This window comes from Halichoerus grypus, chromosome 9 (genome assembly GCF_964656455.1).
Source record: "Halichoerus grypus chromosome 9, mHalGry1.hap1.1, whole genome shotgun sequence".
Classification (NCBI taxonomy): domain Eukaryota; kingdom Metazoa; phylum Chordata; class Mammalia; order Carnivora; family Phocidae; genus Halichoerus; species Halichoerus grypus.
Window position 1 is genome coordinate 40,138,382 of NC_135720.1, and position 19,775 is coordinate 40,158,156.

General features: G+C 34.8%; 1 protein-coding gene across 1 annotated transcript in view; it reads left to right on the forward strand.

Annotated features, from left to right (window-relative positions):
* The first annotated feature begins 19,356 nt into the window (after nt 1-19,356).
* Nucleotides 19,357-19,775, forward strand: part of SERINC1 (serine incorporator 1) — a 34,269-nt gene continuing 33,850 nt past the window's right edge. Inside the window, exon 1 of the mRNA XM_036088603.2 lies at nt 19,357-19,505. Within this exon, the coding sequence (XP_035944496.1) occupies nt 19,467-19,505 (39 nt within the window). The 5' untranslated portion in view covers nt 19,357-19,466. The remainder of the gene's footprint in view (nt 19,506-19,775) is intronic.

Below are 19,775 nucleotides of genomic sequence, written 5' to 3' on the forward strand. Positions count from 1 at the left end.
GGACAGTCACTTATTCTACCCTCTCATGTATAAAAGAGGTCAAATGTTTTCAGGTCCCATTCATTAGACAAGGGAAGTTTTGTTGAGATATTTCATTAAAATATACCAGCTTTATTTCTGTAACTGAGGAAGAACAAAATCAAAAACAAAATTTTGCTTTGTGAGCTAGAGTTCAGCTTAATATTGTTTTACAATAAAGCCATTATATTTACTGGAATTTGGAGGAAGGGGATAAGAAGTAGGAAGGAAACCCCAAGAGATTTTCTCAATAGATAGTATTATAGATTGCTTTTCTCTAGATTCGTTAATGTTCTAAAATTTAGTAGTTCTTACTCATTTAGGACTGTCAACATACTTGCTTGTCTTTTTTCATAGAAAATAATCATCAATCTGGGAAAAATAAATATGATTTCCAGATTTTGATATTATAGATTATTTCCAAGAAAATAATTTTGAGAAGTATCAGAAATTTTGAGTCTCCTAAAGAAATACTTTCATAGCAGGATCAAAAAAAGGTGAGGGATGCCTGGGTGGCTCAGATGGTTAAGTGTCTGCCTTCAGCTCAGGTCATGATTCCAGGGTGCTGGGATGGAGTCCCACATGGGCTCCTTGCTCAGCGGGGAGCCCACTTCTCCCTCTCCCTCTGCCTGCCTCTCCCCCTGCTCTGCTCTCTTTCTCTCTCTCTGACAAATAAATAAACAAAATTTTTTTAAAAAGGTGAAAAAGGGACCTTAAGTAACTACTCACAGTCATCCAAATCCTCTTTCACTTATTTCCCCCTGCTATGAAATTCACTCTTAAATTCATTCATTTATAAATATTTACTGAATGTACACTATGTGCAAAGGCATGCCCAGTACCATCAAAGCATATAAAATAATCTATGACCTTATGAAATTTACACTATATGGGGCATTCAAGGAGGGATGAGTCATGGAAAGAAAACCAAAGGGAACTATCAAATTCATTTCACACCAGCTCCATAATTTATTAATTAAAATAACATTTATTTAAAAACACTTCCTATGTAAAAGGCATGCTTTCATTTTGCAAATACAGTAAATTGCATAGGTATCATGTGATTAAATTTTGAGTATAGTGTTTGAGGCACGGTGAAGACCACACATTATTTAAATGTGGTAACAGTATGCTTCTTCCAAGGTGACCTTAAGGAAACAAACCAGATTATTCATTAAAATTTTCATGTAAATACTTTGCAAATGTGTTATTTATTTTTCAATAATATTAAAAGAGGGGTGCCTGGGTGGCTCAGTCATTAAGAGTCTGCCTTCGGCTCAGGTCATGATCCCAGGGTTCTGGGATCGAGCCCCGCATCGGGCTCCCTGCTCCGCGGGAAGCCTGCTTCTCCCTCTCCCATTCCCCCTGCTTGTGTCCCCTCTCTTGCTGTGTCTCTCTCTGTCAAATAAATAAAATATTTAAAGAATAATAATATTAAAATATTTCTTAAAAGATTAGGTTACTTTCCACAGACAACAATTATAAAAGATTAAGGAGAATAAAAACTCATTAATCAAAAAATGACAAACTCTACAGTTATTGCCAAAATCAGAGCACCTGTGCTAGGCTGAATAATGGCCCCTCCAAAGAGGGACACATCCTAATTTCTAGAATCTGTGAATATGTCACCTTATAAAGCAAAGGGGACTTTGCAGGTATAATTAAGATAAAGATATAGAAGTGGAAAATTAGCCTGGATTATCCAGGTGGGCTCAATGTAATCACAAGGGTCCTTATAAAATAAAGAGGGAGGCAGAAAAATAAGAAAGAGATATGACAACACAAGCAGAGGTCAAAGTGATAAGCATCTATAGGCCAAAGAATGTGAGTAGCCTCTAAAGCTAGAAAAAGCAAGGAAATGGATTCTCCCCCAAAACTTCCAGAAAGAATGCAGTCCTGCCAACACCTTGATTTTAGCCCAAAGAGACCTATTTTGGACTTCTGACCCACAAAACCAGAAGATAATAAATTTGTGTTGCTTTAGGCCACTGGGTTTGAGCTAATTTGCTACAGCAGCAATAGAAAAATAATTATAGCACCTTTTGAGCATTTACTATGTGCAACTACACATTTTAAATGTATTATATCATTTAATCATCCAAAGAGCTCTATAGAGTAGATACTGGAGTGACATCACCAAGGTGGTGTCATAGGTCAATTTTCTCACAAGAATAATAACTATTCAAAAACAAAATACCACTGAGACAATCCTAGAACAGGAAAGTGAGACTTAAGCACCCCTTGCACCGCAGAGCCCAAGACAGACTGCATTACAAGGGTAAGAGAAGCAGCTACATGTTGACCACACTGCCCCTACACCAGGCCAGTGCAGCACCACATGAAAATGTCTCTTCTGGGTCTCCAATTTTTTTAGTGGGAAAAGAGAACACACAGGGGACAACCAGCTTCCCCACAACATTGTGGATTGTTTTGTGGGAGCCTCTACTCTGATCTTGCCCCAGGGGGATTGCAGGGGAATTTGCAGGGCTCAATCACTGAGAATTTGACTGTGACAGAGAAGGGAGGATGGGCCTGTAACAACCAGCATAGGGATCTTGGCAGACTGAGTTCATACCTGCAGTGCACAAGTACTAATCCAAACAGTAGTTTTGCTCATCTACAGAACCAAGTCAGGGATACACTCGGATCAGGGAACTCAGTGGGGTGCCTATATGCCTGGTTTGGATCCTCAAACAAGAAGTTTTGCTGGCCCTAGAGCCTAGTTTGCCCACACCTACGCAAAAAGCTGAGTGACACACCACCCACTGTGGAGAGGGTCTCTTGGCCACATCTGACCAGAAGGGCTGGTGAGAACACCTGGAATCTGTGTGGCCCCCTGATGCTTGAGATGACAGAAATGCAGGCAGAGCCAATTGTTTTCAGAGCAGACAGTGGGCCTGTTTGGCCAGGGAACTTGGGGCATGAGTCAAGACAACAAAGAGCTTTACCAGCTTTAAAGCTCCTTCTCCCACTGCACCTAAGCAGAGAAACTAATTCATAGCCCCATTCATTACTGACTATGGCCTCAGTCTTCCTGACCAAGGAACCCAACCAAAACATTCAGGAAGCTGTGAAGCCCATTCAACAGCTCTGCTTATAGTAGCACTTAAACAGAAAGCATAGCATGTGACCTTCTCCATCTGCAGAGCAAAACCAGGGGCCTCATCTGGCCAGAGAATTCAGTGAACAATCTTGCTTGATTTGGGTCCCCAAACAAAGAGCTGCACAGGCCCTGGGACCTATCCTGCTGTCCTGAAACCCAAATAAGCTGACTTGTGGAGAACTGTCATTGCCAAAGCAAACCTGTAAAATCTAGAAGAGGAACCCAATTACTCAAATGCACAGATAGCAATATAAAGAATCAAGGATCACAAAAAACTAAAAAAAAAAAAAACAAAACAAACAAAAACAGAAAAACAGGTAAACCATCAAAGGAAACTAACATAGCTCTAATAACTGATCTTAAAGAAATAGAAATCTATGAACTGTCAGACAAAAAATTCCAAATAATCCTCTTAAAGTTCAGTGAACTACAAGAACACACAGACAACTAAATGAAATTAGGAAAACAATGCATGAACAAAACAAGAAGTTCAACAAAGCAACAGAAGCCATCCAAAAAAAAAAACCTAGAAATCCTAGAGTTGAAAAATAAAATAATTGAACTGAAGAATTCAGTAGAGAGTTTCAAAAGCAGACTTGACCATGCAGAAGAATGAATCAGTGACCTGGAAATAATACATTAGAAATTACCCAGTCAGAGGAACAAAAAGAAAAAAGGATGAAAAAGAGTGAAGGTCTATGAGACCTATAGGATGTAATGAAAAGAAACAATATTCACATTATGAGAATTCCAGAAGGGAAAGAGAAAGAGAAAGGCACAGAAAGTATATTTAAAGCAATAATGGCTAAAAACTTCCCAAACCTGAGGATAGAAATAAACATCAAGTTAGCACTCTGGACTCTGAAATAAACATCAAGATCCATGAGGCCCAAAGGACTCCAAATAGGTAGAACCTAAATAGGGTTACATTAAGACACATTATAATTAAATTGTCAAAAGTCAAAGACAAGAAAGACTTTTAAAAGCAGCAAGAGAAAAGAGAAGTTACATACAAGGGAAACCCCGCAAGACTATAGGTGGATTTCTCAAAAGAAACATTCCAAGCTAATAGAGTATAGGATGACATTTTCAATATATTGAAAGAAAAAAATCAAGCAAGAATACTGCAACTGGCAAAGCTTTCTTTCAGAAATGAAGGAGGGATAAAAACTTTCCAGAACAAACAAAAGCCGAGGGAGCTCATTATCACTAGACCTGCCTTTTAAGAAATGCTAAAGGGAGTTCTTTGAGTGGAAATAAAAAGATGCTAATTAACATCATAAAAATATAAAAAGATAATCTTAAACTCACTGGTAATCTTAAATATATAGTAAAAATAGATTCTGTAATTTGGTAGTGGTGGCACATAATACACTTACAACTCTAGTTTAAAAAATAAACATCACAGGGGTGCATGGGTGGCTCACTCAGTTAAGCATCTGACTTTTGATTTTGGCTCAGATCATGATCTTAGGATTGTGATATTGAGCCCCACATCAGGTTCTGCACTGAGCACAGGGCCTGCTTAAGCTTCTCTCTCTCCCTCTCCTTCTGCCCCTCCTCCCACTTGCACTTGCACTCTCTCTCTCTCTCCCTCTAAATAAATAAATAAATAAATAAATAAATAAATAAAAATATAACCATAACTACAATAATCTTATTATTTACACAACATAAAAAATATGTAAATTGTAACACCAACAGCTTAAAATGTGAGGGGAAGAAGAAGCAAAAGTGTAAAGTTTAGGGATTGTTTTGAAGTTGTTATCAGGTTAAAATAGGGTGTCATAATTTTGAGGTGTTCTATGTAAGCCCCATGGTAACCACAAGGGAAAAACCTTTACCAATGACACAAAAGAACATGATAAAGAAGTTAAAGCTACTGATACCAAAAGACATCAAAACATGAAAAAAGACAGCAGGATAAAAAACAAGAAAAAATGAATCTACAAAACAACCAGAAAACAATAAAATGGCAATAGTAAGTCCTTATCTACCAATAATTACTTTAATGTAAATAGATTAAATTCTCTAATCAAAAAAGAATGGCTGAGGGGCACCTGGGTGGCTCAGTCGGTTAAGCATTTGCCTTTGGTTCAGGTCATGATCCTGGGGTCCTGGGATCGAGCCCCACTTCGGGCTCCCTGCTCAGCGGGGAGTCTGCTTCTCTCTCTCCTTCCCCTCTGTGTGTGTGCTCTCTCTCTCTCTAGTTCTCACTCTCTCTCAAATATATTAAAAAAAAACAAAAACAAAAAAAGAATGGCTGAGTGAATTAAAAAAAAAAACAAAAAAACCAAGATCCAACAATATGTTGTCTATAGGAGATTCACTTTAGCTTTAAAAGCACACAGACTGAAAGTTAAGGGACAGAAAGTCATTTCAAGCAAATGGTAACAACAACAAAACAGGGTTAGCTATACTTACAACAGACAAATAGACTTTAAACTAAGTATGATAAAAAGAAATAAAGAAGGGCATTATATAATGATAAAGGGTCAATAATAAGACATAACAATGGTAAAAATGTATGTTCCCAATATTGGAGCACCTAAATATATAAAACAAAATTAATAGATCTAAAAGGAAAAATGAATGGTAATACAATAATAGTTGAGGATTTTAATCCCCAACTCTCAACAATGGATAGGTCATACAGACAGAGAATTAATAAAGAAAATAGAAGATCGGAACAACACTATAGACCAAATGGATCTAACAGACATATACAGAACATTCTGTCCAACAATAACAGAATACATATTTTTTTCAAGAACACATGGAACATTTTCTAGGATAGACTATATGTTAGGCCACAAAAACAGGCAAATTCAAGAAGACTGAAATCATACCAAGTATCTTATCTGACCACAATGGCATGAAGCTAGAAATTAACAGCAAGAGAAAAATTGGAAAATTCATGAACATAGAAATTATGAATAACTAATGGATCAAAGAAGAAATTAAAGGGGTAATATAAATGTTTCTTGAGACAAACAAAAATGGAAAACCAACATTTCAGAACTTATGTGATGCAGCAAAAGCAGTTCTAAGAGGGAAGTTCATAGAAATAAGTGCCTACAATAAGAAGCAAAAAAGATCCCAAATAAGGCACCTAACTCCATGCCTTAAGGAATTAGAAAAAGAACAACAACCTGAGCCCAAAGTTAGCAGAAGAAAGGAAATAATAAAGATGAGAATAGAAATAAATTAAATAGAGAACAGAAAAACAATAGAAAAGATTAACCAAACTAAGGGTTAGTTCTTTAAAAAGATAAAATTGAGAAGGCTAGACTAACCAAGGCTAAAAAAAGAAAGGACCTAAATCAATAAACATAAATGAAAAAGGAGACATTACAACTGATACCACAGAAATACAAAGGATCATTAGAGGCTACTATGAACAACTATATACCAACAAACTAGACGATCTAAAAGAAATGGAGGGGCACCTGGGTGGCTCAGTCAGTTAAGCATCCAACTCTTGATTTCTGCTCAGGTCATGATATCAGAGTCATGAGATTGAGCCCTGCCCTGAGCTCCATGCTGGGTGAGGAGCCTGCTTAAGATTCTCTCTCTCTCTCTCTCTCTCTCTGTCCCCACCCCACACTCTCTTCTCTCTCTCTCTAAAAAAAGAAGAAAGAAAGAAAGAAAGAAAGAAAGAAAGAAAGAAAGAAAGAAAGAAAGAAAGAAAGAAAAAGAAAGAAAAAAAAAAAAAAAAGAAATGGAAAAGTTCTCAGAAACACATATCACTTACCAAGACTGAATCAGGAAGAAATAGAAAATCTGAATAGACCAATTACACCATTTAACAAGAAGTTAACACCAATCTTTCTCAAATTCTCCAAAACAACTGAAGAAAAGAATCATATAATTATCACAATAGATACCAAAAAAGCATTTGACAAAATTTAACATCCATTCATGATAAAAAAAAAAAAAACTCTTCACAAATTAGGCATAGAGGGAATATATCTCAACATAATGGTCATATAAGACAAGCCCATAGCTAAACTCATACTCAATGGTGAAAGGTTGAAAACTTTTCTTCTAAGATCAGGAATAAGACAAGGGTGACCATTCTCACCACTCCTCTTCAACATAGTACTAGAAGTCCTAGCTAGAGCAATCAGCCATGAAAAAGAAATAAAATGTATCAGAATTGGAAAGGAAGAAGTAAAATTTTCTCTATTTGCCGATGACATGATTTTATATGTGGAAAACCTGAAGACTCAGTCAAAAACCTGTTAGATCTAATCAGTGAATTCAGTAATGTTGCAAGATACAAAATTAGCATACAAAATTCAGTAGAAGTTCTAAACACTAACAACAAATTTTATGAAAAAGAAGTTAAGAAACCAATCCCACTTACAATAACATCAAAAACAATAAAATACTTAGAAATAAATTTAACCAAGGAGGTGAAAGATCTCTACTCTGAAAACTACAAGAGACATTAATGAAAGAAATTGAAGAAGACACAAATAAATGAAAAGCTATCCCACATTCATGGATTGCAAGCATTAATATTGTTAAAATGTTAATTCTACCAAAAGCCATCTATAGATTCAATGTAATAACTTCCAAGATTCCAATGGCATTTTTTTACAGAATTAGAAAAAAACACTCTTAAAATTTATATGGAACCACAAAAGATCCTGAATAGCCAAAGAAATCCTGAGAAAGAAGAACAAAGCAGGAGGCATCACACTTCCTGATTTCAAGCTATCCTATAAAACTATAGCAATTAGAACAGTATAGTTATGTTGTAAAAACAGACAAATATATCAGTGGAACAGAACTGAGAACCTAGAAATAAAACCTAAGCATATGTGGTCAACTAATATTTGACATGGAAGCCAAGAATATTCAATGGAGAAAAGACAGTCTCTTCAATAAATTGTGCTGGGATAACTGGATATACAATGTAAAACAATGAAACTAGATCTTATCTTACACCACTCACAAGAATTAACTTGAAATGGATTAAAGACTTAAATGTAAAATCTAAAATCATGAAACTACTAGAAGAAAACACAGGAATAAAGCTTCTTGACATGGGTCTTGGTAATGATATTTTGGATATGACATCCAAAACACAAGCAACAAAGCAAAAAATAAACTACATCAGACTAAAAAGCTTTATACACCAAATAAAACAATCAACAAAGTGAAAAGACAACCTACAGAATGGGAAAAAATATTCGCAAACCATATATCCAAAATATATAAAGAACTCCTATAACTCAATAACAAAAAAACAAACAAAAAACAAAAACAAAAAATAATCCAATTAAAACATGGGCAAAGGACCTGAACATTTATCCAAAGAAGATATATGAAAGCCAACAGGTACATTAAAAATTCTCAACATCACTAATCATTAGGAAAATGCAAACTAAAACCACAATGTGATATTACCTCATGCCTAGTACATGGCCAACATCAAAAGGACAAGGGATAACAAATGCTGGTGTGGATGTGGAATCCTTGTGCCGTGTTGGTGGGATTGTAAATTGGTACAGTCACTATGTAAATAGTATGGAGGATCCTCAAAAAATTTAAAAAGTAGAACTATAATCCAGCAATTCTACTTCTGGGAATATATCCAAAGGAAATGAAAACACTAACTCAAAAGATATCTACACCATTCTTACTTACATGGAATCTAAACAAAACAAAACAAACAAACAAACAAAAAACCCACCACACCAAATTCATATGAGTTTCTATGAGATCAGACTTGCAGTTACCAGAGGCAAAGGATTGATTGGGGGATGAAGAATTGGAAGAAGTTGGTCAAAAGGTACAGACTTCCAATTATAAAATAAAAAAGTACTAGGGATGTAATGTACAACATGATGACTGTAGCTAACACTGCTGTATGATACATAGGAAAGTTATGAGGATAGTAAATCCTAAGAGTTCTCAACACAAAGAGAATTTTTTTCTTTCTTTTTTCTTCTCTCTTTCCTTTATATTGTACCTATATAAGATGATGGGTGTTAGCTGAACTTATTATGGTAATTGTTTCACAATATATGTAAATCAAACCATCATGCTGTAGGCCTTAAACTTGTATAGTGATGTATGTCAATTATTTATCAATAAAACTAGAAAAAAGTAGTTACTATAATTATCCCAGTTTCATATATCAGAGAACTAAGGCAAAACTGTTTAAGCAATTAGCCAAAGATACTGAACTCTTAATCATCACTAGGTTTCCTCCCGCCTAAGCAAGATAATATATACACATGAAGGATACCCAAGTAGTAGCAATTTTACTATTGAAGACTTCTACCAAAGCTAATAGTTTCCTTAAATTTTATTTTGTACCTTGATGAGAATTTTCTAAGTTTATAATATTACAGATTTGAATGATTACTTGAATTTCATAATAAATTAGTGACCTTTATTTATTCGTGATGACTGTATTCCATTTCTAACGTTTTCCATTTGTTTCACTTCCGGGAATTCTCATTTTTTCATTGAAAACTTTTTCTAGAAATGAAAAAAAAATATTCTCTAGCATATATATTGGTACTCCTGTTTAAATACTAGGTATACTTAATCAAACATAATATAAAACACCCATAGATTTACCTTCTATTTGTCCATACACAAGTAGAGAAAGTACCTGTGAATATATTAGAAATTATCATTTATAACTAATTATCATACAACGTAATTTTGATTATTCCTAACAATAAGTATGTATTTAACTTATTTTATTATATCTTTTATTTGGTTGAACAATAAAATGTGCTCTTTTATATTTACTATTTATAATATATACTCTAGTACTACCTTCTCTTCAAAACAAAAAAATAAAGAAAAAAAGAAATATTATATGATGCCCTTTTTCATGTGTCTGTCTTTATTTCCAAAAGGTTTAAAGAACAATTAAAAAACCAAGTTCAATGAAGTTTTGCTCATGCATAAATGAGAAAGACCTAAGTTAGGTTTATATTGCTAAATGTCAGAGATATATTTCCAAAGGGGTTAAAAGTGAAATACTATACCCTTAAACTTGACATTAAGATATCTGATGTTAGATTACATGAAAGTAATACTTTTTTATATTACTAAAAGGCTAACTTTACCAGTCATATATTGCAGAAAGAATAACAGGATGTTTCTCTTACACTGCAGAATAAGAACTGTCAGCTAAGATCCAATTGCAATAATTATTACTGATGAGGATGCAAAAAACAGAAATAGCATTACTTGCTGACAGATCACAGGTGGATTGTGGGTTACTAGAAGCAACAAAAATTACATTTCCAGGTGAATAGCAAACTTGCTATGGAAATGTCGCTGAGAAATGAATAGGTTCACTCACTGTAATCTTATTCACACAAAACGATATTGCCTGAGCTGAATTGCTAATTTTTATAGTTATATCTATACATGTAATTATTTATAAACGTTTTAAAAACTAAATTCTAAATGAATGCATTTTTTTATGCTCAGGAATGTTATGTTACTGGTCACATATTTTGAGAGTTTTCTCTCTAAATAAAATGTGTATTTATTCATTCAACTAGCTTTATTGATTGTTTATCACAGGCATAACATTTTTTTTAGCCTGAGGATACAAAAATGCCTAAAACAGTCACTGCTCTCAAAGAAGGCTAGTATGGTTGGGAGATAAAAGCACAACAGAATAACAAGTAATGCAGGTAACAATAAGATATATGTAGGCATGCAAAACTGCTCAGGCCACATAGAGAGTAGATAAATCGTCATACTTAATGTTAGAGATTAGCCAAGGAAAGGAGTGTCTGTCAGGGAGATTTCTTGCAGGAGCTGCACCTGACTATTAGCTGATGAATTGGTATCAGCTATATAAAAGCTTTTATGAGAAATGGTGCTGGGAATACTTCAGGTAGAAATACATACAGAAGCAAAGACAGGAAGATAAAAAAGTTCATGGCATGTTGGGTAAACTCCAAGCAGTGTGGAGTGACTTAAGCGTAAAATAAAACACAAGTCACAACAGTGGACTTTCAGTTCTAAGATGGAAGTGGAAATTGACATTTTGCTCATTCTATTCCTGGAAGTCATCCAAATTGAATGAGGAGAAAGAAAAACAAAAATACAATCTCATTCTCAAAGTAAAATCAGGGGACAGCTAAATCCTAGGTGAAACTGAAAAAAAGGCTGACAAAAATTCCTGGAGAAGAGATGGGGATACATTCAAGAGGAAGAAAAGAGAGGATGCCTTGGATGTAGATCCCCAAAAGAACCAGCAAAATCCACTTCCCAGTGGATGAGGGCACACTTTGATGTGAAAAACTAAATTCCTTATTTGCAATCATGAAAACCAATAGTAGACAATGGTTATAATGTTTCTCTGGGCCTATTTTGGGTATGAAAAGCAGAGGTAGGGTTATCTAAGGATCATGAAAATAAGCTCATATCTGTAGATAGGAAGCTGTGGTAGCAAAAGAAAAAAGAAAACAGAAGAAAAATAAAAGAGAAACTTTTGTGGGTTGGTAGGGGATAGAAATAATTTCCCACTGACTAAGGAGAAATAAAATATAAATAACACCCCTCATACTGCCCCCCCCAAAAAAAAATCCTAGGTCAAAAGAAAATTTCAGATAGGGTGGAACATGGTGCTGGCCATTTCTCCACATGAATCTCCTTTAATCACCAAGTCCAGGACAAAACTCATCATTTAAAGATGAGAAATTAAAATATTATAAGCATAGGATCTATATAAGAATATTATCAGGAATGATGAGAAAAGGAAGAAGAAAAACAAATAGCAGATGATTATAAACCAGAAAAACAATACCATGCAGCAAATAAAATAGTCAACCATGATCTTAAAGATGCAAACTGACTTCTATGAAGCAATAGATCAAAGCAAGGGCAGAGAAAAGAACTCAGGGAAGAAATGAGGAAGTAATAGGAAGAGAGAAATGTTAATAGCAGAGGTGAGGCACTAGGTGGTAGAAGCTGAACAACATAAAACAGAGTTTAAAATGATTAGAAAGAAGATAATATGTATGGAAGGCAGGCAAGAGAGCCAACATATAAATAATTGGTGTTCCTATAGAAGAAAAACAAAGTAATGGAAATAAGCAAATAATTTACAATTATATTTCAAGACAACTTTCTTGAAAAAATTAAATCTGAATTTTCCTATGAAAGGTTTCCCCATGCTCCAGAGAAACCTGACTCAGAATGTTCAATACCAAGATATATCCTAATGAAGTCACTGGACTTGGAATTAATAAAACAACACTTTGGAGATGAAGGTTAAAAAAATTAGGTAACTTATAAGAGGAAAAAAAAATCAGACTGAGTTCAGACTTCTCCACAGAAACATTTAATTAACAATTGATACACACCTAAAAAAAATCCTTACAAAGAGAGAAAGTGATCCAGTAGTTTTATTTCTAGGCAAACTATTATACAAATACAAAGGCAAAAACAATTTAAAACAAGGAAGAACTCAAGGAATCTTGTTTTCAGAGTCCTTTCTTGGAGAATCCACAGAGAAGAACCTCACTAACTGAAAGATAACTTAAGAAACTACAGCAAAATACTGGAGTGAACACTGACTATATTTTACTATAGAACTAATATTAAAATAAACAGAGCTGAGGGAGTCAGAAGAGAACATAAATGTTATATGCCCTCATGCCTTAGAAATAGCAAAATAACAAAAACTGAGGCAAGAGGATGAGGGAAGAAGTGTAAGAATGTTGATTGCTTCAGTTAAAACAGCAAATGATATCATTTAAAGCAAATCAAAACAAAGTAGGAATAGTTATATAAATATCAGAGAAGGTGAATATTGGTAGGACACAGCAGAATGAAGAAGGATTCAGTGTAATAAAAAAGTTATAATTGAAAAAGTTAATATAACCATAAACTTGAACATATCAAAGAAATAACTAACCACAAAGTAAATACTATGAGAAATGCAAGAAAAAAGTGATTTAAAAACTTAATTATGGTGGGAGATTCAACAGACCCCACTTATAACTGGATTTTTCTAGCAAATAAAAAATAAGGACAAAGGAATTAAATAATAGATATAATAACCCTAACTTAATAGATTTATGGATCTTTAAATTCCTCTAATAGATAATATACTTTTTCCTTTTCATGTCAGTATAACATCTAGAAAAACCAATCAGATGCTTGGTCATAAACTGAAAAAATAAACCAGTAACATAAGCCAATAACATTAGAAAAGTTGTAAGCCAATAATATTTGAAAAGTCTATTTGGAAATTAAGTAATATCATTACTGCTGAAAACATTCATATCAAAAAGGGAATTTTAAAGGAAATCATAACCTTTATATAATGCAGTGAAAGGGAGAACTTTCATACTATATCTATGAGAAATGGAAAATATTACTCAGGGAAAAATCTATTGCTTTAAATGTCTTCACTATTAAAATAGAATTATGAATAATAAAAGACATGTATTCATACTGGGAAATGTAAAATATTTGTAGAAAGAATAAATAATTGAAAAATGAAGAAATGGAAAGACAGGAGACTGGTGACATAGGCAGAGGAGCTACATGGCACCTTCAACTTTATTCTTTAGACCAGGAATAAAAATGTAAGAATGTTGATTGCTTCAGTTAAAACAGCAAATGATATCATTTAAAGCAAATCAAAACAAAGTAGGAATAGTTATATAAATATCAGAGAAGGTGAATATTGGTAGGACACAGCAGAGTAATATTCATGCTTGAAGCAAATGCAACACATGAGACATTGTGAAGCCCACCGAGCAGGGGAAATTAAATATCTTTACCTCACCTAAAGATATTTAATTCTTTTGTTTTTCCTAACCACTTTGCAATTGTTTAAGTATTAGATATTATTGGTTATCCATCCAAAAGCCATTGTCTCCATTGTTCTTGACTACAGAGTAGAGCTGCCAGGTCTGACTGTTCAGGATAGGTACCACCATACAGGGGTTCCTCATCTAAGGAGGCATGATTTATAGCATACAAATTTTTATTAATAGGAACATATTTATTGTAGTATAAATATTATTGACTCTAGTGATGAGCAATTTGGATAATTATTTTCTACTATATTCTAATGAAGTATCTTATCCTACTAACTTTGTTAAAACTAATTTCAAATTGATGAAAATAAATGTCTATCTTAACAGAGTTGATATATATTATACTACTTCAATTTATGCATGAGAAATGTTTCCAATAACTGAATATCCTTGGTGTGACTGCTCTTAAAATATTACATTATATTTAGCACTAGTTCCAAATACCTTTACAGCTTTCAGAATTTTTCTCTATATATTTATACTTACGCAAATATATAAATATATTTATGTAATATTATTTGCCAGTGGAGTCTTCTCAAAATTAAAAATTATTAATGACTAGTTAAGGTGTACAATGTCACAGGAAAGACTTTTGGACCTAGCAATCATTTCTACAGAAAACGAGATTGAAGCAAGTAAGCTTTGGCTCTCAAAAGAATTTTATTTCCTAGAAAAGAAGATGGGTAGTTATTTTATAGAAAATTAGTATCCTGGGGCACCTGGGTGGCTCAGTTAGTTAAGCATCCAACTCTTGATTTCAGCTCAGGTCATGATCTCAGGGTCCTGGGATCAAGCCCTATGTTGTGCTCGTGCTCAGCACAGTCTGCTTGAGATTCTCTTTCTCCCTCTCCCTCCTTCCCCCCTGCCCTCTAAATAAATAAATAAATAAATAAATAAATAAATAAATAAAATCTTTTTTAAAAATTTAGTATCCTACTGACTTAAGTTCCTAAATATTGTGAATAAAAATTCACATTTTCTATTTATTTATAGAAAATGGTATTTTAATTTTAATTTTTATTATTGAGAAGTTATACACTGAATTTTAAAAGTTTGCTTGAGAATGAAGCAGCTTCTAGACTTGAGGTGGCTTGGTAACAGAACTTTAATTTTGTTCAGGTTTGATCCAAGGCTATGTTCTTCAGGGCTCTATGTGGGAATGCTGATGAGTAAATCTATCATGGTATCTCCACTTCCTTTCTCAAGAATTGTTTAAAACAATTCTGATCTTGAGGCTGAAGAAGAATCTGATGGCAGGTGGGCAGGGGTTCTGGAAAATGCTTTCCTTCCTTGTCGAAAAGAGATGTTTGGTTAGGTGTAAGGAGGGTGCAGAGAATTTCTCTTTCTTTCAAAATTATCATACTTAAGTGCTTAAATCAAGCAATCCTAGAACTGCTCTGCCTCCAGGATAGGTTCTAAATGCCTCCATTCTCACCTCCTGAAATGGGGTATTTGGTAAGATTTTAAAAAGAAACAATCATTCTCTTAACAAAATAATGCATGGGAGTTGTACTTTAATAAATTAGGTGAAAATTAAAAAACAGCAACCAAAAAAAACCTCGTTTAGAATGAAGTCGGGAGGCCAGCAGGGGGGGCTCTTACACCTAGCACCAGTTATCAATTGCACACCCAACAGAAGAGATGGACCTTGCAAGTCCAAACTACTTTACTATCCCATCCAGAGAAAGGAAGATTTCTTCTTGCCCTGGCAACAGCCTAGCCAATGAAAAGCCACTATACTTCAAACTCCCAATTTACGCCAATGGACTTTAGGTTTATAACAGTCCCTCCCAACTATCCCCTTTCCTCTACACTCCTTTCCTTTGTTCTCCATACCTGGCTATGGTTTTGCTGCAGCTTGCTTGTCCTGGATTGCAGTTCTCTGCTATTCCTGAATAAACCCTTCTTTTGCTGACAAAATAACTGGAAGTTTTATTTTCAAGGTTAACAGTTAATACAAATTATAAAAAGGGCCTGTTTTGTCTTGTGGTTATTTACTTAGCAGGACCTGAAGCCCTTACCCTATTCTACCTTCAGTTCTATTGAGGAGAAAATTAGATGGAAACATTTGACTGAGAGCCAGACAGAGGGTTTCAAAGATTAAGAAACTATGGGGGTGGGGGGAGTTATTAAAGAAAAAGAAAACAAAAGAACAGTCCCTAATATCTAGAAGTAGTAGCTAATATTTATTGAGCACTTACCATGAGCCTGACACCTTTCTGTGCACTTTGCTTGTTTTCATTTAATTAACACAGCAACATTATGAAGAAGGTACTGTTACTCTCCCATCTTAAAGTTGAGGAATCTAAAGCACAAAAAATGAAATTTGCCCAAGATTACACAGCTAATTTGAGGTGGAGGTAGCATTTAAGCACAGGCATCCTTACTCCAGATTTAAGCATGTCTCTAAACACTTCCCTCTACTGACATTTAATCCAAGGTTGTGTCTATATGGCGATTCAATGGGAAAGTCCATCTTCTGGACTCTATTTGTATGAGAGAGCTCCCTTTTTAAAAGCATAATTTTCATGTTATTATGTTAGCCAACTCTTTGTTTTTCTTACTAAAGACTAACATTTGGGATTGCTGAACTGTGGTGCAGTGTCTAACCATGCCTGAATCAAAGCATTAGCCTAAATAATTGTAAGAACTTAACAATTACCCTTCTTACAGTCTCTCAGATTTGATTTTTATGCAAAAATAATTAGATGAAACCAATTCAATGTCTGAAGTAAATTATAAACATGGTTCACCTTATATTTCTGTTGGAAAGTGATGATTTAAACATTGCCTTAATAACATATTTAATAAGAATTCAAAAATCTGATAAATGCCTAAATAGAAATAGTTGGCCCCTTTCTACAGCATAATAACATTTTTTGGTGAATGATTGCTTGATTTTAATAGTTCTTCAATATATGATAACATTGTATTTTATCAACTCCTATGTGAGGTCAATAAATCCTTAACATATTTTAGCTAATTGTCCTTCAGAAGCAAAATGTTTTAGAAATGTCATTAGCATTTCTTCAAGTAGTCACTCTAAATGATTATAAAATAGTATATTAAACACTGGAAACATTTTAAATCTCTACCCACTTCATTATTTACATGGTGAATATTTGCTTTTTTCCCCTAAATTTATATATGTTCTGCCTGAAATAAATATATACTTTTGTATTCATCTACTTCGCTGGTATAGACATATCTGGTTGTCATGGGAATTACTAGTTTACATTTGGGGGAAAAAAAAAACCTGTGTGGAAAGAAAATTGTTCATAGACTATCTTAATATTAAGGTAATAAATTAGGAGAGTGTTTTACCTTTATTGTATATTGATTTTTAATTAAAAAAAATCAAAATCTGTCTTCACTAACAAAAGCATGTCTTTAAGCAGGATACAGCCTCTTCCAATTCTAAGTTTATACTGACCCCTATTGGTTATTTTGTCCTAATCTATTCCTGGCTTATTCTTATAGAACATATGTTAAAATATTTAAACATGTTTACATTTAGAATTTAATTATGTTAGGATTAAAGTCATAACATACTTTTCATAGATCCTTTCTCTCCTTGTATTGTACAATATAAACTATGCATAAATTTTATTCATCCTTTAAGACAATCTATTTTGGGGGAAACTAGCTTGTATTGATTGTCTACAATAGGCTTACACTGTGCTATAATTTATAAGACCATGTGATATTATTTAATCCTCTCAACTCTTTAAGGTTGAAATATTACTAACAAGGATTCTGAGATTCTGAGAAGTCAAGTACCTTACTAAAGGTATTTTCACAACTTATATTGAAAGCAGAATTTAAAATGCAGAACTTGAAAGGACGGGTGTGTCTATGACATTAACAATCGAAGTGAGAAGTTAAAAACTAAGTCAATAGCTTCTCCCCACTTGGTAATTTTTCCAGTGTTAAGTTTTTTAGATCCATATTAAGGACTTGTAATTCTACAACATTTCTCTTTGGATATCTACCTCAGTCGTATATCTTTGTTAAAATGACTTAAGTAGAACCATTTTAAAATGGAGCCAGAGCAGCCATTTCAGGGGAAATGGGTTTTCACATCCAGTTTCTTGAAACTTTGAACTTGGCCAAACCATCAACATTCAAGAAGTCAGCAAGCAGGAGAATATTCTGTTTAGAAAAAGTGAACTTATGCCTGGTGATCACTTCACCTGACCAATCAATGAGTGCAAATCCAGCCCTACTCGTCAGCACCAATGAACTCTTCTTTAAAACTATTTACCCAATTTTCCTCTTTTTTTTCCCATGAAAATCCTGTCAACCTCCTGAAATCCGGACACTATTTGGGATTCTACTTAAAACTGTGTACCTGAATTGCAATTCTTTGATTCCAGTTAAACGCTTTGCTTCTTGAACTGGTTTCTTTTTTGCATCTCATTACTCTTGGTTTTTAAGCTTGCATGTTCACGTGCTGAGGGGTAACATTTCTGAGACTTCAAGTTCAACATGTCCAAACTAAACCCACTGTCTTTTACTGAATTCCATTCCTTCATTTTTCCTACTTATCATTTAATGGTCACAGTTCTAGATTCCTAGGTGTTACCTCACCTTCACCCATCTAATTTTTGTAAACTTTATAAAACTTTAATTATTAATGACAATGACTATTTCTAAGTTATTTCTGTGCACCAAACTGTTCCCCCAGAATCTTTTATAAAAGAACTAGAACTTTGTGTACATTCCCTGGAGATGATCATTATCACTTAATTTGCAAGGATTCCAAATGTCTCCTAAACAGCTCATAACGTTCAATAAAACCAATGCTATGTTTAAGTTTTTACAATCAGTATGTCTTTTTTACCTAATTAAAATTTTTTAACGTGCAAACTTCCTGTAACATCTTAATTGGACAAGAAATGAAAATGCGTGTCAACAACAAAGAAGTGATACAAAGAACTGTAAGTACCCAAACGAATGGAAATACCCCAATAAACTTGTCCCAGGCAGTGGCCTACAGGAATACCTGGGAATGTAAGTGGGGGGGGGGGGGGGAAAGGACGCAAAAGTGTAAAAACGAGAAATAAGTGGATGAACGGATGAACATTGAGAAAAAGAAGGCAATCCTCCAAAAGCTGTCAGAAATTCTTCTAATAGACGAGGACAAAATCATCAACCACCACCTCAGCCTCTACTAAACCCAAATTCTAATAAACATTAAGTAATGGTGAGTTTTCCTCACATCGTTTCCTTAATGTGGCAAACTACGGCCAGACTGCATTAGCCAGAAATTTCCGCCCGGGTGTTAGAGAGCTCTGCTCCGAAACCAGCCTCAAGTTGCAAGAACGCGCACGCGCAATCTCAACACGACACCCTCCCCCACCCCACCCAACATGGGCCTCAAAGGAAGTGACGCAAAGCTGAGGGGCGGGGTGGGCTATGCGCCGGAAGTGGCTCGCAGATAGTAAATAAGGCCCGAAAGGGTGGAGAGGTACTGTCTCCATCTTGTCGCCAGCGGCTGCTCCTGCGACGTTGCCGAGATGGGGAACGTCTTGGGACTGTGCTCCATGGCGAGCTGGGTAAGGAGGTTTTTAGTGACCTTCAGGGTGCTAAGCATAGGAGGCGAGGGAGAAGGGAACCCGAGCCGGGCTGGATGCAGTGCGTCGGTAACTTGGTACCCCACCCAACAGGGAGTGCCTGCCGTCCCCATTTTCTCCCTGTCTCCCGTGGTCACGCCAACTCAGCTTTAGGGCCCTGAGTCTTGCTAAGAGCTGACAGCCGTGGCCGTGAGGAGCAGTGGAGATGGAAAGATAACCCTGATGGGAGAAGCAAAGAAAGACAGGACAGCT